Source organism: Pygocentrus nattereri, chromosome 16, assembly GCF_015220715.1.
Source record: "Pygocentrus nattereri isolate fPygNat1 chromosome 16, fPygNat1.pri, whole genome shotgun sequence".
NCBI classification, from domain to species: Eukaryota; Metazoa; Chordata; class Actinopteri; order Characiformes; family Serrasalmidae; genus Pygocentrus; species Pygocentrus nattereri.
Window position 1 is genome coordinate 8,979,196 of NC_051226.1, and position 26,229 is coordinate 9,005,424.

The following is a 26,229-nucleotide window of genomic DNA, read 5'->3' on the forward strand; positions in this document are numbered from 1 at the left end:
CAAGTCAAAGTCCAGACCTGAATCCAATCGAGAATCTGTGGAAAGAGCTGAAAACTGCTGTTCACAAACGCTCTCCATCCAACTTCACTGAGCTCGAGCTGTTTTGCAAGGAAGAATGGGCAAAAATTTCAGTCTCTTGATGTGCAAGACTGACAGAGACGTACCCCAAGCCACTTGCAGCTGTAATCACAGCAAATGGTGGCGCTACAAAGTATTAAAGCAAGGGGGCTGAATAATATTGCACGCCCCACTTTTCAGTTTTTTATTTCTAAAAAAAGTTTAAAATATCCAACAAATTTCGTTCCACTTCACGATTGTGTCCCACTTGTTGTTGACTCTTCACAAAAAATGTCAATTTCATATCTTTATGTTTGAAGCCTGAAATGTGGCAAAAGGTTGAAAAGTTCAAGGGGGCTGAATACTTTTGCAACCCACTGTATATATATATATATAAAGTAAATATAAAAAGATCAGATTTCGCCCACTTTTACCTGCTGTGTAAACATAGCCTAGCTAATGCTTTACTCTGGCTTTAAGTCAGTTTTGGAAGCGCTTCCTACAGCTTAACCAAGCCTGCCGTAGTTAAAAACCAAGCCTGCTGTAGTCTGTCTTAAAAGATATTGGTCCCTTTGTAGGCTTTCAGTGGACATTAGATGATCTGGATGGGTGCTCTTTCTTCTTTTAAGTCCTATAGGCTCTATTGAGCAGGTTAGTGACAAGAGCTCTGACGTTCAGACAGTCATAGATAAGAGAAGATGGAGAGAGGAGAAGGTCTCTTACCTCTAGTAAGTGGACCGTTCCTTCATGCCCTTTATCAGCTTCAACCTGAGCCTAAAGACAAGATATAGTGGTCAGGAGAAAAGACATATTGCTTATCTTTAGTACACACTGCTAAAAATAAAAAAGGTATCACAAAGTGTTCTTTGAAACAATGTCATGTCAACCCACTTTCATTTGGGTCTTCAGTGACATTTTCATTTGACTCACTTTCCTACTTCACCTAAAGAACCTTTCAATTGATGATATTTCAAAGATCTATATTTGCAAATGAGGTGTTTGCATGTGAGGAACCTTTTAAAGGGCATACATCATGAAAAAATTAAGTTTCCTCACTTTTTTAACAATAAAAGCTAAATAATAATAATAATTTTAAAAAATGTTATATTGATTGATATACATCATATCAATATCAATTAATGCATGAAAACATTTATCTAGGTCTTTGCATGTAAACCTCTAAACCTACCAAAAAACAGACATGCACAGGGATAGCCAGGTCATCAGCAACAATACTGAGAAATAATAACAAGCTATGAGTCAGAGGGCAAAGCTCCATGAACTGACCTGACCCTCATGCCCACCACAGCAGAGGCAATATTTTCAAAGTAGAAGGTGTCCAGTAAGTACAAGTAATGTAAGCGGACACAAACACCAGAGCAGTAAGATAACTCAGGTGTTTCTGCATCTCTGTCTCTGTCTGTATGAAGCACGTGCGTGAGCGTACGTGTGCGGTGAAGGCTCTGTTGAGACTGCCTCACGGGGGACGTGCAGTAGTGCTGTGTCTGCTGTCTGCTCTAATTGCTTTGTTTTCCTGTCGCAGCTCCTCTTTGAAGAGCACACAGACACAAAAGAAAGCCAACACGTCTCTGAGGCCCAAATTACTGCAAGCACTTCTATGACAGCTGTGGTTTTTACCTTTAAACAAACCACACTACATCTATATATTTTTTTATATTTATATTTTCAGTCTTACACAAGAAAATGGAGCTCGGTCATGGTTTATAAAAAGTTGCACTCCAGTTTTGTGTAGCATGTATTTTGTGTAGCTATATATCATTTCCCAAGTAACTTGGGATCTTATATATATACATACATATATATATATATATATATATATATATATGTGTATACATGTGTATATATGTGTGTGTGTGTGTGCATTTTTATATATATATATATATATATATATATATATATATATATATATATATATATATATATATATATATGTATACATGTGTATATATGTGTGTGTGTGTGTGTGCATTTATATATATATATATATATATATATATATATATATATATATATATATATATATATATATATATATATATATATATATATATATGCGCAGATAGATAGATAGATAGATAGATAGATAGATAGATAGATAGATAGATAGACAGATATACACACACACACACACACACACGCTGCACTCACCAAGAATATGGTGAAGGATGACTCATCTGGCCATTTCACTTTTTCCAGTGTGTAGTATTTACACCACTCTGAAATGCGCATTCAGCCCTACTATAACCTCTCTGTCTGTAGTTGTGAACAAGCTGTTCTTGCTGACTGTTTGATCATATCCTGCAGTGCTATTCTCGGTACCTGTGGAACAGTTGCTCTTAGTGTGACATGTTTTTCCTTACTAATGTTTTTACTAATGTGACATGTCCCATTAGTGCAGGAGCAATATTGTCTTCGAATTTCCTATACATTTAAATTAGACGCCACTTTTGTCACACTGTCTACTGAAACATTAGCCAGCTGAACAAACTTTGTGAGCATAGCTTCTGCTATCTATGCCCTAATAACATTTAAAGTTGCTTAAATAATTTCTTCTCATCACCTTTATCCAAAACTGAAGGGAGCTGGACCTGCATTTTAATGCAGTTTAACTGCTTAACTGTGTCATGCACTGTGTGTTTCTTACCTTTTGCAGAAGCTGGATCTCCTGCTGTTTGGAGTTGAGGACAGCCAGGGCCTGTTCATGCTCTGCCTCCAGCTGCTGCTTCTGCTCTGCAGCCTCTCGCATATGCTGAGAAAGGGGGATAGTGAGAGAGAGGGAGAGAGTGAGAGAGAGATAGACAGAAAGTGGGACAGATAGAGAGAGAGAGAGAGAGAGAGAGAGAGAGAGAGAGAGAGAGAGTCAGACAGAGAGAGAGAGAAAGAAAGACAGACAGGGAAGCAGAGAGAAACACACAGAGAGAGAGAGTCATGATGATTTTTCGCACAGAGGCACAAAAACTCCTGATTCTGCATAGATGAACGCTGCAGAAATGCATTTATCACTGTCATAACTTGCTGATTTCTGAGTAAGTGGGGATTAAAAAGTTTGTAAAATTCGATTCCAATAATAACTGCTGTGCATTAGGCACAACTGTGACAATAACAAGTTACGACACTGACATATACCGAGTGAACGCATGGTGAATTTCCTTCAGTGAGGGTGCAGAAATAGAAGACAGTTTAATTCAAGCTGATGGGAAATGGAATAACTCAGTGACTGCGGTGGTCCCTACAGTGTCAGCTTTTATCAGATCATCATTTTCTCTCTTTCCAGCAAAGGGTTAAATTGGACAGAAAGTGGAGTTAGAGTTAAGTACATCAAATGTGTTGTAAGGCTTAGATACATAAAGCAGCTTAAAAGGTCTGACTTATCCATCTTTTTTCCCTCTCTGAGAGAAGCAAAGCCTCTTTTCCCCTTTGAGTTTCTTGGAGGTGTCCAGGACACACACAGTGGTTTGCATAATCACTAAAGGGGCTTTGGCTGCACTTCTGCTGGGGAGTGACTGAAGATCTGCAGCGTTCTGGAACAGCTGCACCAACTTTATCAACTCAATTCTTCAGTACAGTTAGTTCAGTATATGAAGTGAATAACCTACTCTATTGTATTGGATATATTCAGCAGTATGTAGTACACTGGCCAAAAGTATGTGGACAGATCTGAGTATCACACCTATTTAAGCTTTTTGGACATCACATTCCTAAACAATGGGCATTAATATGGAGTTGACTCAGATTTGATGTTCCAATTCATCCCTAAGGTGTTCAGTGTGGGTTGAGGTCAGGGCCACTGGACTTTCATGGGTGTAGCTGAAACACCTGAACAGATTAGGAGGGGTATCCATTTCTACATTTGTGTAGCATATATATATATATATATATATATATATATATATATATATATATATATATATATATATATATATATATATATATATATATATATGCTACACAAATGTAGAAATGGATAATGGATATATATAAAGAAAAAAGCACCAAAATAAGCTTTTATCTTTGGTATCCACATTGTTTTACTTGCCGTTTATGATTCACTAGATGCTGATTATTTTGGACTTCTATGGACCTGACAACAGTAGCACTACCAAAAGATTATAAGAAAAATAAGAATTGGCTAAGATGGGGCAGAGCTTTACTTCTAGCCCAAATTATAGATTCACAACAGCTATAAGTGATTCCAGGTCAAATGTGCTGAGATGTATTACAGAGAGTGAAACGCCCCCTTGGGTCATTATCCGTTTGGGTTAATTGTTTTAAGCCCACAACAGCCAGCTCAGCAGTCTGCAGTAAGTATTTGTGTGGTCTGGTTCTAAAATCTGATTGGTCAAGACACATTCAAAGTTGTTAGAAAATAATTTTGCTTACATTGACAGTCAAATTATGAGTGATATCAAAATGTTAAATGCAAAAACAATTGGAGTTGCTTCATAGGAAGCACATCTTTGTTCTATTAATACCACTGCAATAATGGTCATTTTCAAACGGCATCTTATGGATTTGCAGTGTACTGTTAACACCATGCCATGGTGAGAAGTGTATTAGACCTCTGATATCAGGGGTGCGGCAAAAACTCAATTCTTAGATGCATCGCGACGCAGACGTGAACGATTCTGGACCGATTCGTAAATGTCAAAAATTGATTTTCTTAATAACTAATTTATAACAATGTTGATGGAACGTAAAAAGCAAAAATTGGAAGTGGGTGAGTGCAGCGCCTGGACACTCTGTGGCAGCGCATAACAAAAACACAACTGGATGAGTGAGAAATCCGACCGGCTCCCTCTGCATTAAGAGCCAGGAGTCACGACCCAAATGTTTAGAAGAGACATTTTGTCCTTTCTACAAAGCCAAACCACCTTGGCAGCCACAACATGTGACGTCCAGTATGTCTCAGTGTGTGCTGATGTCCTAGTATAGACCAAACATATAAACAAAAACGCAGACTTACTTCGCTCTGCTTTGAGCTTTAGCTATAGCCGCTTTCCTCCCCTTTCCATCGGGAAACTTTTCCTCAGAAGTAGAGCAGCTTACTGTAAAATGTCTCTCAGCGTTCGGCTGATTTACGAGGCTGAAGTCGCTTCTTGTTCAATTTTTCCTGTTCCACTTTAAATTCTGACTGAGGTGCCAAATGTAAACGCGGCACCATTTAAGGTGGAACGGGGGAATTCAAAAGAGAAGCAACTTCAGCTTCGCACGTTTTTAGTGCTTGACAGTCTCTCATTGCAGATTTAATGTACCAGGAAACCAACTGCGCTGCTCAAGTCCACTCGTCTCCAAACGTCGTCTTAAATCTCTTTGCCTTTTCGTAGCTACTACTGAGGCGCGACTTCACTGCTGTGTGACCTGCAGTCTTCTCAGTCGTTGAGAACCAGGGCGTTCATGCTATGTTGCGCGCTTTGGAGCAGAAATTCAGCGTCCAGTCCCGAAGATATTTCACTGACACAGTGACCCCTGACTCTATACAACGAGACCAAATCCGAAATGATAAAATCATTGAATTAAATGGGCAGGGTGGCTGTAACGTGCTGCGTGGACATCCATTATCACTAGATCTTATGTGACCCTAACAGCACATTTTCTCGCAGATTAGTGGCAGCAGCGTCTCAAACAAGAGCAGTGTATCAGAGCCTTCAAGATCACTCCCATTTGACTTATTAATAAAAGATATTGGAAGTAAATTCATTATGGATAATTACAAATACTTTGCTTTAAAACTACAGAGTCCTCAGACAGTGAGAAAACAGGAATCCTGTATAAAAAAAAAAAGATGCATCAAGACGCATCGATAATCGTTTTATAATCGCATCGCAGCCTCTGAATCTAATCGAATCGTGAAGTGCCTAAAGATTCCCATCATTATTTGATATGAACAATTTAAGAGATAGTTGATGAGAATTACTTCTTTTACCTCTGTTAAATCCAATTAAATCAGCAAATTGTCAACCCCTGAAAGTATCCTGCAACAACAGATTGCACAGTTGCGAGAGGATAATTGACTACAAGGTCTGAAAAACCCCATTGGTTAATTCCCTTTCCCTTCCACTCTTCTCCTCTCCTTTCCTAACCTCAAAGCAATGTCATTCCATCATTTGTTTTATTACATAATCAATAATGACCAATACAGGAAAGCTAAATACTTTTCTTCATTTTTGAGAGGTCTAAGATCGATCTCTTGCTATGCATTGTTTTGCCTTGATGAGACACATCTGGTGAACAAACAATCAATACAGAAGAGTACAGGCAAAACATTAAGACCATTTTTCAATGGAGTTATGAAGAGAGAAATGGGAGCGTGAGTCCACCTCAGAAAAATCATGAATCTCTGACAATTGCAGTTTTGTTTTACTGAAATAGATACAGCATCTAGGTATTCATGGTCACTGTCTAGACAGACAAACTGTTCTAGACACTGACCCTCCAGGACTATAGTTAAAGACCCCTGGGTTAGTCCATTCAACTGAATTTAGCTCTGAAATGACACTGTGTACCATCAATTAACAAACACCCAACCAGAAAACTACGCAAAGCAGTGAAAGTGGAGACAGGGGTTTCCCACCTTTAGGACCTGCTCAAGTTTGTCCAGTTTGTCCTGGAGCTCAGCCTTCTCCTGCCTCGCCAAGTCTCTTTCCTGGCTTACACAACCAAACGTCTCTCTGAGCTGCTCATAATCTGACTTCACCTTCAGAGACAGTGGAAAAGAGAGAACAAGAGTGAGAGTGAGAGTGAGAGTGAGAGAGAGAGAGAGAGAGAGAGAGAGAGAGCTGAAAAGGAGAAAAGTGAGCAAGTGGAATTAGAGAAATTCTCTACATTTTTTTATGAAGAGGCTCCCAAAGCGCACTTTTTAGACGGAATGCAATGTCCTTTTACGAATTCTTCGGAGGCACAGAAAAACTGATCTTGCTTATGTAACCATTTTAGTGATGAATCAGAGAATTGGCTGGTGGGGAGGTTGAATAAATTCTGCGGCCGAGGTTGGTCTTCAGGGGAGAACCGGCAACAATTGTGACAAAGCTGCTGACTCAGCATCATTTCTCAGATGCCCTTTTTTCGTGAATCATGGAAACGTACTGCTCCATGAGAATGCATGGCACGGATTTTAGGATCTAAGCACTATTTTTACAAAAAGTGTCATTAATCTTTCTGACAGGATGTTTCATTAAAGGAAAATTCCACCAAACTGCAACATTTCTGCATAATTTAATAGTTAAGGTGTAAACAAAATCATTCAAAGTGGTTTGATGTGAAATGTGCATTATAGAGAAACTTGTCGACTCTTATTTTCTCAAATAAAGCCTTGTACTATCAAAAATGAAATGATCATTGTCTTTTAAGGATCTTGTACCTCAGATCTCCAGAACGAGAACTTAACAGAAGTAGGAAAAATGTACTTTCCTTTCGATGCAAGTCAAAGGAACCAGACTTTTTTTTTTCCCCAGGTAATTTTGGGCCATTTAAATTTAAAGTTTCATCATAAAACTTACAAATAATCTAAAGGGCAACAGACATTTTTGAATTATGTAAAAAAGTGAAAAATTACAAAAATGGATTAAAGTTTTGTACCAATAGCAGTGATAATAATGTTTATGATGGTGAAATAGTGTTAAAGTTTCTTTGGGTTTTTTTTACATTGCCTTGCATCTACCTATTTGTCATGAATGTATTTGAACACCTACATTTTAGACCAAAATCCTGTCCCAAAAAGCAATACAGTGACTGAAGCATCAGGAAGCATATATGCAACCATTTAGTTGATAACTTTCTGTGAAGTGGCTTTTAGAGGCATTAAGTTCTTCAAACATCTGTCACTATAAGTTTCTCTACAACAGAGCATTTCACATCTATCCACATCTGAATGACTTTGTTTACATCTTAACCATTTAATTATGCAGATGTTTTTAACAAATTACAGAATTCTCCTTCAAACGTTACACTAAACTCCCTAAATAAACAAGTGCTTTCTTGAGCTCAAAATTGCTAAATAATATCTATATGATAACACCACGCTCAATAACGTTCAGCTTGGATTTGGTGCTTCGAAATGATGCTTGTCAAGTTAACTTTGATGTTGACATCATTGAGGGACATAGTACATTGTTTCCACAACTTGTTTTTTAGCTACCTCAAGCTGAGTTTGTTGTTTACATGGTGTTCAATACCAGAAGAGTCTCACAGTCTTGGTCGAAAACTCTATTGCTCCGTCCTTGTTATCAACTCTTCAGCTTTCCAGATCTACAATGACATCTAAATAGCAAAACAGCAGTGGTAGATACACTTATACTTTGTGCCCAAATGCAATAAAATCCCTACAACATCAAGTGTAAAGACTGCTTAGTAGAGTGGAGGCTGTAACTGCAGCAAAGGGCAAACAACATCTATATTAAAAACCCTGAATTTAGAAGAAAGATCTTCCAGCCTTAATATGCAGTGTACTATAGCGGGGTGAGTTACACTATTTATACTGTTACCATATTACATGTAACATTCAGAATAACCACATGAACTTAAACCAAATGAATTCTTGAAATATATTACCTCTTTATCTGAGCCACCTATGAAAAGTTTCCCCTGCAATCCCTATTGCCAGCCAGACTCCGGAGCTGCATCACTCAGAGCAGCCATGCACTCCTTCTCATTTATTGGGATGCATTTCATCAAAGCAGGCCTGGCGAAATGGAAGGGCGGATTCGCATCTCGTATTGATCGGAACGTGGAAGACGAGAAAGTGCCCGGGCTGACGTCAGAGTGCGTGACAAACATAGACGTCCGTCCTCTGGATATTTACCAACTCTACCCAGCCTTGTTAACGCCTCACGTGCTACAAAACGAGCCTTTGATCGTGGAGAGGCCAGGAGCAGGCGCCTCTCCTGGGTGCCGCTACCTGATTAAGCAGAAGGCTTTTTATCTCGGCCACTCGTCTGGGGTGGGGACAGATGGTTCCTTTTTGCTGGGCAAGGCGAGTGGTGGAGCTGAGAGACAGACAGCCAAGCTGTGTGCCCAGGCCGTTTGGCAAAAGGCATCAGCGAAAATGACACCATTAGCGGCAGGCGCCCCAGTCTGCCGCTCTCAGAAGTGTTCTGCTAGGACCGTATCCACTCCCTCAGTGCACCACTTAACCCTAGGGAGGGATCAGTGACAGCACTGGTGCTGATACTGCTGTGGGGGTGTCACCAAACTTGCCACAGATAGCTGCTAGACATTTGAGACCAGATTAAGTTCTTAGCTGAAGCACTTTAAGGAGTACATTAAAGGTTCTTTATGCTTCTCGGTTTGGATGTACAGTCCTTTGAAAAACTTTTGATTGGCATGGAGAAGGGCAGCCTACGCTTTTCCTCTTGGGGGCAAAGGACAAAAAGACAACATACAAATGAAGACAGGTAGGCTTCAAAAAGTACATTTCATAACATGGCGATATATTAACGTTACTAAACCACATCAAAAAGTACAATTTCAAATGAAAAATAAGGACTTAATAAGTTATTTATTGCATAAAAATATGTTTAGTCTCAATGTTTCTGGGTAACTTTCTGCTGAGTCAAATCAAACATCATAACAGCCTGACTTGAGATGTTCTTTTACAAACATGGTTCTTTAAAGAACCATTCACCAAAAGGTCCTTTAAGAATAACAAAATGGTTCTCCTGTTGCATCGCTCCTAAGAACCTTTCCTGGCATCTTCATTTTCATGAAACCTCTACAGTCAACACTGTTTTCCTAAGATTAGAAATGCATACAAACTACAGCTCAATCAGAATAACTGAGCCAAGTCTATTCAAATCAGGCAGGGATCCTGGTGCTTATTGATCAGGCTGTGGTGTGCGATTGCATTAGATTGATGCGATGGAAGCTGAGGAGAATCATAGAGCCACATGTTTCAGGGAGAGCAGACTAATAACCAGACATTGATCCAATGGCCAGAGCCAACCAGCTCCTACCTGCTCATACTGCGCTGCCTTCAGGCTATTGCTGAACAACTCGAGGTTGAGGCAGTTCCTCTCCTGTAAGGCATCCCGAAGCTCAGTCTTCTGTCAAATAGAAAAAGAAAACAGCATGTTAGCTTTGAGCAGAGGAATAAAGCGTTACACATAGAGTTCTACATGTGATCAACAGTCGGCAGCACGGCTACTGATAAGGACATCACAGCTATGGGCAAACACATTATGTCAGATGGCCATATGGCCTTGGGTTGCTTGGTAGACAGCACAAATAGGGATTAAGTGGTTCCCACTGGAGAGTCCTTTTTTTGATAATAATAATGTGCATGCACACTTTAAAATAAAGGTCCCTAAGCTGTTCTTGGCTTGAATGTCCAGTTCTTGGAAAAATCTTTTAACTAGCATAAAACATATATATGAGGAGGTTCTTTAAGGCCCACATCCTCATTTTTATCTATCCCTGAGGTCCTTTTGTAATATTTGTGTGATTTTATGTACCAGGAACAGCCAAAATTCCTTTTTTCCATAAACATTTTCAAACTCCCTCACATTTAAACAGGTTGTTTTTGACATTGTGCCTTTAAGACTGACATATGTAAATAAGCTCTGTTCTCACTGCCCTGTATTATGCCAAATTGGAAAAGCAAGCCAAGCGATCAAGATAAAAGATCAAATTTTTATCTAAAATAGCAAGGATACACTGTACAAAATAATTTGTTGATTCAACTTAAAAAAAAAAAAAAATGAAATAACCTGGTTGCCTTAAAATTTTAAGTCAGTTAAAAATCTAGGGGGGGGTATTTGGTACATTGTTGCCATTGTTGCCACAATGTGCAATCATGGAAAGCAATATAAAATGGGTTACCATGCTAAGAAATTAACTTGGCTGCCTTCAAAATATTGTGTTGACTCATAACTAACATTAACATGACAAAAGATATTCTGCATTTATATTCAGACAACTTCAATATACAACATACATCCATGTGATGTACAAAAACACACTGTAACCCATGTTTCAAAACAACTGTAAGAACCCTGTATCTCCAAAACTGCAACTTTACAAAAGAAAAAAATCTATTATAAATTCATTTATAATGTAAATTAATGTTAAGATTCCAACAGTGAACATATGAAACAGTATATGAGCATATTCAGTGCATGGAGTAACAGCAAACTGGACAACAAAGACATGCAGATGTAATTTGCTCTTTCAAAAAAGGCCATATTCACCAGGTATAGTGTTATAGTGCTCATTTGCAGCCATGTGACCCTTTAAAAGAGGTTCTTCACACAGCTTGTATACAAAAATGGTTCTTTACTTTCAAACAACATTCACTGAACGGTTCTTTAGGGATCCCAAATAGTTTTTTCTATGGCAACAACTATTTTTAAGAGTGCTGATTTAAGAGTTCTGACGTTCATCTGGGTATGTGAGCAGTGCAATCATGACAAAAAATGATTTGAAGTAATGAGATGCAACAATGCAGTTCACCGAATGGACAGGACAATATGCTCTTCTTGGCCGACGTATTGCGAGCTAACTCACCAAAACTGTTGATAATAATTAATAGGACACACTGTAATACAGCCCAGGCTTACATCTGAAGATAAGCTTTCCTCCGGGGCACAAATCCCTTTAGTATGCACAAGCTACAAATGAGCCCCACTTTGTCACCCTTCATTTAATGTGCCGCGAGAGCTATTAAAAGTGGCACACTCTGCCGTCTGGCATGATGCACATCTCACACTGCCTTACACGCACACATACATCAGCAAATTAATCAATAGAAACATCAAGGAAAACAGCACCATCCAGTCATTACCACAAAGCAGGACTCAATTTGTTGGTAGATTACCTTTTTAATGGAGTTGTGGTCATTTTCTATGAGTCCATTGCTGATTAAATATCATTGAAAAATGACAGCTTAAAGCAATGCCCTTGAGCTCACAGCAACGTTAAGGGTTCAGGCAGAAACATCTTACAGTCTGAAGAGGAAACGCATTCAGTTCAAGCAGATGGTGAAAGAACAATTCAGTAATGCCAGCGAGTACAGCTATTTTTAACTAATGTGATGCTTTAAGTGCCACTCAAAGCAACATAGAGGAGATGAAAAAGGCTAATCCCTCTGAATAAACTGCAAAAACCTACCAAAAGCCTGCATCGCATCTTTCAATCTAACAATTCAAAATCTGCTTCATGTGCATGTGTATGACGGGAGGCTGGAGCTCTAACATAATAAGCAAGACCACAGAGGCATTCATTTGTTAAATTATGGAAAAAGATGTAGGCCAGCTGTCTTAAAATAATTATAACCAGCCTAGAAATTATGTTAAACTGCATTTTTGCAGGTAAAAATGTGAGATATGATACTGTGCAACAGTCAGAGACCACCCTTCATTTAAACCCTATTTAATTTCAAGAGAAAATGCCATTAAGTTATTCATTTTTCTGAGGAAACTAGATGTATACACTTGTATAAGGAAGGCATGGTCAAAAGAAAATAAGTGGAAAAAAACAAGATATAGATATATATAAATATCAAAGATACAGACAAAGCGGAACTCCTAACAACCACGCAAGACCTGGTAGACCAGACTCATCAGATAAACAGTACTTAAAGCTTTTATCTTTGAGACAGAGGAGAATACCAAGCTCCACTCTTACTTCAGATCTGAAAACATCCACAGGTGTTTCTGTCCATCGTGCCACTATGAGAAGACAACTCAACACTGAGTCTGAAAGGATGTGTAGCTCTCAAAAAGCTGTTACTGAAAAAAGGAAATAGCCAAAAAATATGAACATTTGCAAATCATACAAAGAAGCTGCTGGTGTTCTCAAAACAATGGATTGACCACTACAGAGTCCAGACCTCAACATCACTGAATGTGACTGGGATTACTTGGATCGCAGAAAATGCAACCAACATCTAAAACTGATCTTTGGAAAGGTGAAAAATTATCTCTGCAGATTTCTTTGAAAAACTGAGAGCAAATAACTTAAAAACAGTGGAAGCTGCAATATATTTAATGTATTTACTGGCTGTTTGGACTGGAAACTGAATAAATGAAGGGTGGTCTCTGACTTTTACACAGTACTGCAAATGTTTCTGAGGAACTTGCTGTGCAGTAGTGCCCGGTTATACAACAGTTCTGAGTGCCACTCCCAGGCCCGTGGCTCTGGCTAAGCATTCTGTCCCCTCCTGACTAGTTCAGATGTCAAAGTGCATCAGGTGCCAAGTCTGCTCGCCAGCCTCAGAATGATGAGACTGGACCTGGCCTCTCTGTCAGAAAGCCTGTCTGTCAAAGCCAGCTTAGCCCCCCCCACACGACAGCGGCTGCACACCAGGGCACTGCACAGTACATCACCTGCGAGCGCTGGCTCGTATGACTCTCCCACGAGACCTCTTATATGTTGTAATGCAGTTGGGACCATTTCAGCCTTCATGTTTCATTTCATCAGGCCGTTCGTCCAACTTTACGAGTGACGTTTTCTCAGACCTATGTACTAGAGAGAGCACGAATCCTTAAGTAGGTGAAAAATCTCATTTACAAAAGCTTTCCTTCTTACCTCTAATGCAGTCGATGAGTCAAGGCATGTTTGGCGTAAACTTCAATATCTCCATTACAGCTTCTTCCGTTTTGTACCGGAGCTACAAGGTTAATGAATCTATAAGTAATGGAAGCTTAAAAAAAAGCAATTGGCATCATGCAAACCACATCAAGGTCCAATCCCACTTTGCCCCCCCCCCTCCATTTTGCATGTTGATGCCTAGGGGTAGGGTGCCCAAATTTTTGTTGAGACAGAGGGATAGTGTTAGAGTCCTCTAAGAGGCACAATCCAAAGTGTTATGAGAAAAAAGAAAATAAGGCAAGATGGCCACAAACAACCAAAGAAAACCACAAATGTGAGTATTTTCTCTGTTAAAAACTATGATAACCATTGTACCATCTTAGCTTAATGTTGTGTCAATAAATTATGGTCATTTTATTTATAACAAGCATAAAAAAACGCTAGCAGTATGCCGACATCTAGGAAGCAGCTTCACACCAAGCTGCTTGCCTATTGCAGATTCAGTCTTCCCAGCCTGGTGCAGGTCTACAATCTTGTTTCTGGTGTCCTTCGACAGCTCTTTGGTCTTCACCATAGTGGCATTTGGAGTGTGACTGTTTGAGGCTGTGGACAGGTGTCTTTTATACAGATAACGAGGTCAAACAGGTGCCATTAATACAGGTAATGAGTGGAGGACAGAAGAGCTTCTTAAAGAAGAAGTTACAGGTCTGTGACAGCCAGAAATCTTGCTTGTGTGTAGGTGACCAAATACTTTTTTTCCACCATTATTTGCAAATAAATTCTTTAAAAATCAGAAAATGTGATTTTCTGAATTTTTTTTCCTCATTTTGTCTCTCATAGTTGAGGTCTACCTATGATGTCAATTACAGGCCTCTCTCATCTTTTTAAGTGGGAGAACTTGCACAATTGGTGACTGACTAAATACTGTTTTGTCCCCACTGTAACTAAACACCAGCAGTGAGGAGCTGAACTTCACCCTCCTCTGCCATCACTGCGGGTTTGCAGGGTCGCCTACAGAACAGCGCTGGTAGCTGTTAATGAAGATGTTCTTTTTTATGTGACAGTCGTCCCATTTTTTGGAAGAAGACTTCAAATACTCCAAGGGGCAAGGTGATGCTCGAAAACAAGGGACAGTGGTAGAAATAAGAAATGGGATTGGGCCCAAGCTGTCACAGGGACACTCTGGGCAAAATGAAGAAAATGAACCATCTGTTGTAAACTTTCATTCTCTCCTCATACAGTGGTGCCAGAGCAGTTTCCGGAGTGAGAAACCCTTCTGACAATGTATCTTCAAGGTGAGAGAAACTTAAACACAAACAGCTTCTGAAGGCTGTTTTGAATTTCTTTTTCATTAGCTACTGAACGCAGACGGAAGGCTAATTTTACTGCTACTGTCTCACTGCAGACGTATAACTGTAGTAACTATCTTCAAATCATCCTAACAGACAGAATGGGATACTCAAACGGACAGTAACGGTCTGTCAGATGAAGAGCCTAAACCTAGCAAGATAACCGGCTACATCTTAGCTCAGCTTGGCTGCTTTTCTTTTCTCTTTTCTCTTGAAAGGGTAACAAACTTGTCTGTGGAACTCTTTTTAAGCTGAATAAACACATAGTCCCTGTTTTCTTAACGATGTTGGTCAATGACTGAGGTAAGAGTTATACCAACATTAGCTTGGTTGTATTTATTGGCCTATAGTCCAGTGGCTAGTCTAGCAGTGAGGAGTAGTTAACACCACAGGGATTCCAAATGGTTGTATGATGAATGTGCGTGATCAATGCTGGGTATTGTAGCTTGAACATTTATGAACCAAAACAAAATGACATTAAATCACAAATTCTGTCAAACCAACAAAGCTGAGGGATACAATGCTGTGCTACAGAATACAGCCAACTATCTCAGGCTCACATGCATTGTGCTTTTTTTGCTTTCGACATTCACTTCCTGAAGCTGATAACTAGCTGATGAGCCTAATCAAGCATCCTAGAGCAGAGCAACCTTTATGTGCTGTTTATGGGGTCCCAAATAGAGACTGAGTACCACTAGCTTAAAATAATAAAAAATCAGAGACTCGTTTTACATTGTATTTTCAGATGAATGTGTTTGACCACTTACAAAGTTAACTTCTAATATAACCAACAAGAGCTTCTAAACTGGAAACTGGTGGCCCCAGACTGGATCAGTGCTTTCATGCGGATGAGAATCATGCACTAAGGAGATGGAAGAAAAGGCAGGCTGGGGGGAGAGAGGGGGCATTGGCATATGAAGGGACTAATTCAAACTGACACTTCTGCCTGATCTCTAGCCCTGAGTTTGGCCTCTGATCCTACAGCTGCTCACAGAGGTTTTGCTCATCCATTCACAGCATTCACAGAAATGAAGGCTCTTCACATGGGCTTCTACAGTGGCTTCATGGATGTGTACTGGCTCTGTGGGCGTTGTTATACAAGCACAGAAATGGAACAAGGGGGAAAAGAAGAGGGGGCGTGCGGTTCAGGAAAAGACGGGTGAAACGTGGAGAGACAGGGAGCAGAAGGAGGACTGGAAAGCTTCAGGAGCATTAAGTAGAAGTAATGAAGTCACTGTCCTTCAAACACAGTACATCACTGCCTGACTATGCCTCCTTGTCCACATTGTTATACTTCTTAATTGACATCAAATGTCACTATTTTATAAGCCTTTAAGCTTGTTGTGTAAAGGCAAACGTACCACAAGCTGTGTACCAAGCCTAGCATAGAACCCAATGACGACTCAAATCCCTCAACATGTCGATATGCAGCTCACGCTATCAGCTGTTCACCTCTCAGAAAACTTGCTGCTCTGCATTTAAACCAGTAGTTCACAATCCTCATCTGGTTGCCTATTTCCATACCAATTTTAACAGGCCCTTGTCCACTTGTCCTCACTACTTTCCCCAATGCTATTCTAAGGGTCATCCCAATACTGTATTAGCTCAAGTAAAGTTTATAAGATGAGCTCTTGGAGGGTTGGGGGATCGAGTTATGTATGCATGGTCTTCAGCAGCAGCAAAGACACAGCAAGGCACTCAAGAAAAGAAGAAATGAGGAAAAAAAAATAATAAACAAGGCAATTAACTTAACCTTGGTAATCACTTAACACAGTTACAGTTTTGACACAATTTGAAAATGCCTGCTACCTTTTATATTGGGTCAAAATTTCACAACTAATGAACCTAAACAAATGGCCCAAAATGACTTGGAGAAAAGTCTGGTTCCATTTACATTTACAAAAGTAAAGCATGTTTTTTCATCTCCTGTAAAGTTATGTTGAGAATACAAGGCTTTGTTCCAAAGCAGAGATACGTATATGGATATATTTATATGTATAATACTAAAGATGAAAAATATAAACTCTACCTTTTGCAAAATGAACAATGTAAACATTATAATTGAAAAAAAAATGTTTTTGCTAGTATAAAGATATTTTACACATATTGCACACTGAGTACTGCACATGAAGTATTGATTATATTGCACACGGCTATGGTGATGAAATTCTATTGCACGCGGCTATGGTGATTAAATTCTATTGCACGCGGCTATGGTGATGAAATTCTATTGCACACGGCTATGGTGATGAAATTCTATTGCACCTGGCTATGGTGATGAAATTCTATTGCACACGGCTATGGTGATGAAATTCTATTGCACACGGCTATGGTGATGAAATTCTATTGCACACGGCTATGGTGATGAAATTCTATTGCACACGGCTATGGTGATGAAATTCTATTGCACATGGCTATGGTGATGAAATTCTATTGCACATGGCTATGGTGATGAAATTCTATTGCACACGGCTATGGTGATGAAATTCTATTGCACACGGCTATGGTGATGAAATTCTATTGCACACGGCTATGGTGATGAAATTCTATTGCACACGGCTATGGTGATGAAATTCTATTGCACATGGCTATGGTGATGAAATTCTATTGCACATGGCTATGGTGATGAAATTCTATTGCACATGGCTATGGTGATGAAATTCTATTGCACACGGCTATGGTGATGAAATTCTATTGCACACGGCTATGGTGATGAAATTCTATTGCACATGGCTATGGTGATGAAATTCTATTGCACACGGCTATGGTGATGAAATTCTATTGCACATGGCTATGGTGATGAAATTCTATTGCACATGGCTATGGTGAAGCATGATCCTTTTCAGACATGATAAAGACACACAAAGCTGTTTATACACCATATCAATAAAATACTGAACATGCTTACTATTTTATGACATTCAATCTCTTATGTTCAGACTAGGTCTTAGGTTGCAAACCCATGTGTTTTATATGACTATTGATACAACTTCATTGCTCTGCTAGCTTCCCAGTTAGCAAGCTTTAAGTAGCTAACAAGCTTTTCTTGAGCTGAAGTCTATTTGTTCAAGAGGTTATTAATTCCCAGTTCTCAAGATATCCTTTAATGGTCCATTTTACAATTAAATGGTAGATTCTGCTGCCTACCAGTGTCAAGCAGAACAGAGCTGTCTAGATCAGCAGAGGTTAAATGCCCTGCCCAAGCCATGATGGTAAACTGACATCTAGATCCTTTGGAATAGAAACTTGTTCTCAATCCAGTCACAAGCCAGAAATACCAGGGATTCATAGTGGTGACTATGGTGACTACTATATAGTAGCTGGTTTGCTATTATCACTAGGCTACCTCCCTTTTTCCTAATACTTAAGGTTTCTAAACATTAGCTACACCAGGGCTGCTGTTTTGGTTTTGGCTTACAGGTGGGCCAAATCTTGATTTTCATTCATGTAAGTGAAGCAAATGAAGCAGTAACTAGATTTTTGTTATCCAGAGTAACCTTGATCTTGTTACTGAGCTAGATGAATGTAGCGTTAGGAGTCTTGCCCAAGGACTTATTGGTCCCGCATGGTGTGCCAGCCCAGAACAGCCTCAGAACAGGAAAAATCTGAACTCCTATCTCTTGAACACGTAACAGTAATGTCCTATCTTACTTTAACATGCTCATAATTTCTCCCTACTACTCTGCCATTTATGAACTGGTTGATGATTACGCTGTTTCACTACTTTCATCCTTTAAACAAGCTGTGTTCATATGGTCTATACGGTCATGGAAAAGCTTGCAGTCTAAATGCTTAGCAAACACCTCATAATCATTGTTGTTGGTTTAAGTACAATTTTGATTAGTGAATATCCAAAATGTGGAATTTTGAATCACATCTTTACCAAGTGCATAGAGTGTTTTTAAAAACAAAATTACATTTGAACTGCTATTTTTGGTGGGCTTATAACAAACGTGGATGGGCCTCGGTTTGCTGGCCACTGCTTCTACAGCTTTATGGATGAGTACAACTTCACATTCCACTTTAGACATATTAACGCAACTCAGGAAGGGCTTGATAGGCTGACTTGGGGAAATTTGGAACCACTGCTCTAAATCGTGAAGCCCTTGCTCCTCTCTTCCTCAGAGCAGGTGGATGCTATGAGGAAAAATGCCTGCTTTTTTCTGAAAAAAAGTGCTATTTGTGGCAGGAAAAGAAGGCCAAGGTACGTCCTGAACACTGTCACAATATGCAACTTGGGCAGCTCTCACATTGTGGCTGCTGTCAGGACAACATCTCCATGCCCAACCTTTCGCTGCCTTGGACATCAGTTGACTCAGACGCCCACTCATTCTCCTTTTCACCTTCTCCAAGTCAGGAATCAGTATTTGCATCTGACCATTAACAGAAAAAACTCCCCATTTCACTCACTAGGTGGGAGTACATCAACTTTAGGAGTAAGGGGACTTTAAAATCCACATGGTGATTCAAGGCAGTCATATTAAGATATGCTAGCTGACAATGAGAACAAAGGCATTTCCCAGCAAAGTTTAAAAAACACATTTGAGCATAACGTTAATGAGGTGCACATGAAAGAACTGTGTGTGTGTGTGCATGAAGAATTGATGCAGAGATCTGGTGTTTCCCATTAAACTCCCAAAGGATCTCCACTAATGAGGCATGGTGCTGAGAAAGCTCTGCTCCTGAGAGGCCTCAGAGACACTGAATGTCTTCTTTGGCCTTTTGATGAGGTTACTGACAAGTCAGACTGTAGGAGTGAAGTCTAACGCGAAGTTCTAGAGCACTGGCTCTCTACAGTGCAATGACTCTCTCTGATTGAGGGTTAATCACGGGGTGCACAATGGCGCTTTGAGGCTGCCTCCCAAATCAGGGACAAAAACTCGTTCAGCAACATCTGCACCTCTGAGAACTGTACAACGAAAAGAGCGCACAATGAACAATGGGGTTTGGAGACAATGGCTAAATTCTCTATTCACTGTATGATGTGATGTCTGAAAACATAGTGGAGAGAATCTAATACACTCTTACGATCACAAAACGCACTGCAGTAGTGCAAACAATTGGCATGTTTCACTAGTTTACTCATTCACTATTGGCTGTTCAAAGCTGTTTCACCACACCTATTTACAATGGAGTCATAAGGAGTGTATTAGTCTGAACTACTTTCTGAAAGAGGTACAATACAGGACAGCCAATCAGAACTGAGGCTATTTGCATCTATGAGTCTTAAAGCCACAGCAACGAAAATGGCCTGAATAATTCTAAGTCATCTGAGTGCAAATGATACGTAAGTGGGTTAGCTGTAACAGGCTGGGGGCTAGTTAGCTCAAAAAGTTTGGTAAACTGATGCAAAACCCAATTCATTCAGTACAACTGTATGTTGTATGAACCAGATGAGATTCCCCACCTGAATGCACAGAAAAATAAAGACATCAAAATAAATATGAGTGAAAAAAGGCTGTGCCAAACATGGGCAGATGTGTGTTTTCATTTTTAACTATGAATATCAGCACAATACAGTTAACATATGTTTGATTTACACGACATCTATAGTACATTTCTGATAATCTGTGCATAAAACTAAAAAAAAATTCTTACTAAATTTATAGGGGAGAATACAGTATACATATCATTGTATACTTTGCAGAGCTAAGTTGTAACAGCATGCTAAAACAAAGCCTTCCATGACGACGATGTACTTTAGCCTAGCTAGCTCTGAAAATAGTATTACATTACAGGTCCCAGAGTGTGACTACAATAATAAAGGAATGATTTCTTTGACTTATACAACAGTGATCAAACTACTTATATGGTCCAAAACCATAAGGGTGGTTCTTAGGAAATATCTGTCTGGCTGCTTTGAACATTCACAGATAATGTTGCTACGGGAAACAAGAAGATGTACTTGAACCCATTTAACTAAAACAATATATGTGACATTTTACCCACTGTTAGGCAGTGCCTCACTCCAACACCCATAATGCACTGTGTCCTATGCAGCAGAATACGGCTTTTGTCATATAGTAAAGAGGACGGGTTAAATAATAATTTCTTTGAATCACACATTCTATTCTTTATAATAGTGGTCTATATAGTGCACCAGATTCTCCACTGTACAAACAATGACTAGGGAACCATTTCCAACACAGCATGTCATGCTAGAATGGGTTTGCAATGTGCTCTGCAGCTCTAGAACTGCAGTTGAGGTACAGGAGTGCTTAACGTTGGCATAAATGACCTAAAGTTGACTTGAGGACACTAAGGCCACAGCTGGCTTGCTCGAAATTCACAGCATAGGCAAGACAAAGCTCTGCTCGTGTTACATAACAGCGAATTCCCAGAGTGCCCTCTGCCTGGACAATCTCTGATATCAAGTTGCCATTGGCTCACAACACATTTTAATTCATGCCACAGCTCCATCCACGTCAGTTTGTAAGCTACCTTACAGCCATAAAGGGGATTAAATAGCAAAAGTAGGTTCCCAGCGTTTAGCCACATTGCAATGGGCACTAATAAGAAAAAATAACACCAATGATTTCTGAAATCATGCTGAGCGAGAGTGTGATAGGACAGTGGTGCTGTGTCTGAGCCTAAAGGACTGTAGAGGATACAAAGGCAGAATGACTGATGCCGTGTTTTAATGAATTCTTAATGCGTCTCTGCAAATATATGAAGGGGGAATAGCCTGAGAGAAAACTCTAGAGTGAGCCTGCTGCTGGAAGAAGGGCAGGGGTCCTTCTGCCTGAGGAGATTACAGATAGGTCTGACAAGGTGAAGGCTGCAAATTCAAAGCTTTCCCCTTGATATCACTGCAGCACATTAAAGAAAGGGATTTTTCCAGCAATGGCCATTTTTACAAATCTCACAAAAGGGCAAAAAAGCTGGACAGACTCCAGAGCTGAGGATGAAGAAACCAGAGCGGTGGAGAAATCCCCAGGGACAATTAGCTTCTCCATATGCTTTGAGCATGTTGTGAAATTTTAAAAAGCAGCTCAAAACAAGCCTTTTAGTTTAGGCTTTTGGCTTTACAAAGCCAACTTACTGTTCTTCATTATTTTCTGTTTTTTGTATCTTGTTTTAACTGCTAGAATCGCAAAAATCTGAATCATGAAGTGTCTACAGCAGGAATAGTGTGCATGTCCTTCTCATATATTATTGTTTCTCACTGCATTTCTCATTGTCTTGGCTTTGTAATATATGAAAAGTGCTGCAGAGACAAAGTTTATCCTCTCTGCATGGGTCACAGAGAAGCAGCAAAGCCATGTGCTGCTCCTAAACGCCTGGGAAGGGAGTGTGAGAGACCCTCTGCAAAGTGACAGGACCTTCGTGCCAAGAGAGACACAAACTGTCTCTCTGCTGGGCCAGGAAGAGAGCCAGTATGGCTACTACAAACACAAATATAAAAGCTACTTCACATGTTAGCACAGCTCTTGCCCAGCAGTCAGAACAATCCATGCAGACTGACGAGGGAGGCAACACATACACACACCAAATGTTTGGACCAGTAAAAACATAAAAACAAAAGGATATTGAATTTGGTTTGCCTAAAGGGCCCACAACTTGCCAACATCGCCCTTAAGGGGGAATTCCACCATTATTCCAAATTCCAGCTCATTTAAATAAATGCATATGTAAACAAAGTAATTCAGCATTGTCTGATGTTAAATCCACCAATCTACAGAAATTTACAGAGTCCCGACTTGTTCACAATGGTGGTGATAGGAACCAGACGTCCAAAGAAATCAATGCCTCTATGAGTTACATCCCAGGAAGCTATTACAGGAAACTATTTAAGAATGTGCTGAGCAATGCCTGAAACATTGTTCTACTATAGCCTAGCCATGGCTTCGGCTTAAATGTACATGCAGGGTGTTGTGAGACAAAACAAAAAAAGAAAACGCACAGAAACAGAAAACGTAGATTTACCATTATTTTGCCGTAAAGAACATTACATATATAAACTCAGAAGATGACATGTAGGTTCACTGGTCATCTAGCACAGTAATATGGAATGTCTATATTTGCATTCTAGACATTGCAACCCCTGGTTTCTATCACCACTACTGTAAACAAACCTTCTGTAAAATGGACCATTTCAGATCACACCACCCTGAATAACTTTGTTTACATCTCAATGACTGAAATATGCAGATATTTGAAAAGGGGCATATTTGTACCATTTCATAACCTGATATATGGTACAATATGTGCCTCCCTACATCTACTGAAGATGCCCCTTTGTGCGCACCTCAGCAACAGCATTGGTTCCCTGAAACAAACTCTGTATATGGGAACTACACTGCAAGCCTGTTTTGAATTCACCGTTTTTGTGATTTCAAGAAAACCAACAAATTTACACATCCTTATTGTTGTGGCAACAACACACATACATCATTTTAACATTTTAAAAAGACCCATATCATACATTTTTATTTTATTGTTGTCCCTGAGATACACTTGATAATATGCCTTAAAGAAAAGCAGTCCAGGCTGAAACATTCATTATTATTTCAATATGAATGCGTGGAGCTTGGCTGCAATAGGCTGAATAGGTGTATATATGTAAAAGTACTGTTTTTTGTAATATCACAAAAACAGTTCATTAAAAACAGGCTGTGTTTGCAGTGCAGTTCCCATATATTGACTGTATGGATTGGCAAGTGACATGTTTTGAGTCTTTAACAGTATTTATGGTAACACTATTTGGATAGTCCACTTTAGGTGCTTTGTAGATACTTAATTTACGTTTGACTAAATTTACCATAATTTTCTTTAAATCTGACTCTAATCCTATCCCTAACCTTAACCTCAACTCAATACCTAAATCCAACTCTCATCATAGTCCTAGCCCTAACCCTGGTCCAAATCCTAAAACTAATCCCACCACAATTTAGACTTAACTGAGTTTTGAACTGATAGTTTGTTCACAATTTGAACACTTGTAGATAATCTATAGGGGACTATAGTGAACTAGCCAAAAAAAGTGAGAGCATATTTACATAATAAATTAAACTCTTAAAAGTTGAAAAAAAGAGAGGTTGAAAACTGCTCAGTTAAAATGAACCATGTATGGTTTTGGTACATAAAACCACATGAACTGCACCTAAGGGGGAAAATAAAATACATGAAAAATATAAGATGAAGGCCCTAATTTCTAAATTAATACATTAACTGATTATTTAAATCAGATGTGCTTGAGAAGGAAAAACACCAAAACTGTAGAAATCTGACCCTCCAGGACCAGAGCTTTCCACTTCATAAATTCTTCTAGAAGTCCATTTTAACTGGTGATGCTTTCTACACTCAGTGGTCAATTGAATATTTTCAATAAATAAACAAATAAATCACTGCATGTCTCTAAGCTTTTGTCCCGTTTTGTATGTGTGGGTCATGGCTAACGAGGAGAGGGTCAGGAGAAAGTGATTAATGGGCAGAAAAATAAGCAACAAATGTGCCAATTGCATTTACCAAAGTCTGACATGCCAAGATCTTGTTCTTCACCTCCCTCTCGAGGAGTTGACACCTCTTTCTCCTCTCACTCACCTCTGTTTCCTGTCAGGAAAAAGAGACAGCAGATGGAAGAGGAAATGTATAAATCATTTATCACAGAGAATCTACAATAAAGCACATTTGCTATGCTAGAATCCATAAAAGACTCAAAGAATGTACTGAAACTGCTTTATCAAATAGAGATTGTTACCCAAATGCTTGATCTAAATCGTCCTCACCCTGTTCTCCACAATGGCTCTGAAAACAAATTCTACATGCATAATTCAGTCATGACCCAGATCTAAAACATTGAAAGGTTTTGCTGGTTATGCTGGAGACTACATTCTTCATTCTTCTCTTAGCGCTCATGACACTTAGCAGATGCTAGTCCTCTGAAAGCATCATGGGGGCCAGGGACTGCTTGCCAGCTCCTTGGGCCAGTCCCCACAGAATCAGCTGTGGCTCCGAGGGCCATTATGAAAAGAGCAGTCAAAGACAGACGTGTGTTTCAGAGAGCAGATGTCTTGTTGTATTTGTATTTTAGATCACAGGTTCTCAGGAACTCTGCCCACAAATCCTGGATTGATGGAAAAGTGGTTAAATTGCACATACAGAGAGAACACCTTCCAGCTCTGATGCTGGGGAGCAGAAGGAGGCCTCTGCCGAGGTAGGAAGAAGCATTGGCTTTAAACAGATATAGATCTAACAAAGGCATCGTGGCTTGGTTTGAAGCGAAGACCCAGACTGTCTAGATGATTCTACAGTGAACGTGGATTCAAGCAACTATGATGTGAGGACAGATAGCAAATTTCCAAATTATGTCGATGAAGCCATTAGAATTACAATATAGCACCCATCCTGAACCGGAGACCAAACATCCTAAGTCTAAATAACATCCACTCTTAAAAAAGATGGTTCTTTAAGAGATCTTCAGTAAAGAAAATGTTCTATATAGAACCATGGAAACTCAAAGAATTCTTTGCATGATTAAAGGGTGCTTTGCATGGTGAAATTGTTATTAAGATTGATGGCGAATGTGCTCTCTCTCTCCCTCATATATATATGGCATATAGAACCCTTTTCAAAAGATTCTATGTAGAACCATCTACAGCACATTCTCTGTCAATCTGAAAAACCCTTTCACAATACTAAGAACCCTTTAATCATGCAAAGGGTTCTTTGAGTGTTCATGGTTCTATATAGAGCCATTTTCTTTAATAAAGAACCCTTCAAGAACCATGTGTTTACATATCCTTAGTGTATATCCACATAAAGTATATGAGAAATACAGAATCTAATGGTGTATGTGTTGTTTTTAGACTGCTGTGAGGTCCAGATGTACTCATGATGATAGAAAACATAAAAGAAAAACAAAAATTATTTTATAGAAGCGAGAACATTTCACTAGTCCTCACAAGAAAACCGCTCTTCTCACCGCAAATGCAGTTCTCTTGGGAAACCTCAAAGATCCAAACTATTCCTCTTAGATTTTTCAAAATTTCGCCAGTCATTGAGTCGTAAACAAAGCCGTTCGTAGAGCTCTGATGTGAAATAGTTAACTGCAGATAAAATTACCCGTTCTGACTTCTTTACAATAGTGGTGATAGAAACCAGGGGATGTGATGTACAAGGCAAATGCAGTCATTTTCTTTACTATCTAAATGACCAGTGAATCTACATATGAGTGCTTATATGTAATGCTGATAATAGTCAATTAATGGAAAGTATGCCATTTGCCTTACAACACCCTTCATGTTCCTCTCAGTCATGAATACGTTTGAAAAACAATGGC

General features: G+C 39.4%; 1 protein-coding gene across 8 annotated transcripts in view; it reads right to left on the bottom strand.

Annotated features, from left to right (window-relative positions):
- si:ch73-287m6.1 (RIMS-binding protein 2) overlaps positions 1 to 26,229 on the bottom strand; it is a 95,312-nt gene that overhangs the window by 31,899 nt on the left and 37,184 nt on the right. For 6 of the 8 annotated variants that reach the window (XM_017714251.2, XM_037545951.1, XM_037545954.1 and 3 more), the window contains 5 exons: positions 24,417 to 24,500; positions 10,026 to 10,115; positions 6,650 to 6,772; positions 2,723 to 2,827; positions 781 to 831 (listed from right to left, as the gene is read on the bottom strand). In XM_017714251.2, the coding sequence (XP_017569740.1) occupies positions 781 to 831; positions 2,723 to 2,827; positions 6,650 to 6,772; positions 10,026 to 10,115; positions 24,417 to 24,500 (453 nt within the window). The remainder of the gene's footprint in view (positions 1 to 780; positions 832 to 2,722; positions 2,828 to 6,649; positions 6,773 to 10,025; positions 10,116 to 24,416; positions 24,501 to 26,229) is intronic. The other 2 variants (XM_037545952.1, XM_037545953.1) reach the window with 2 other exon arrangements.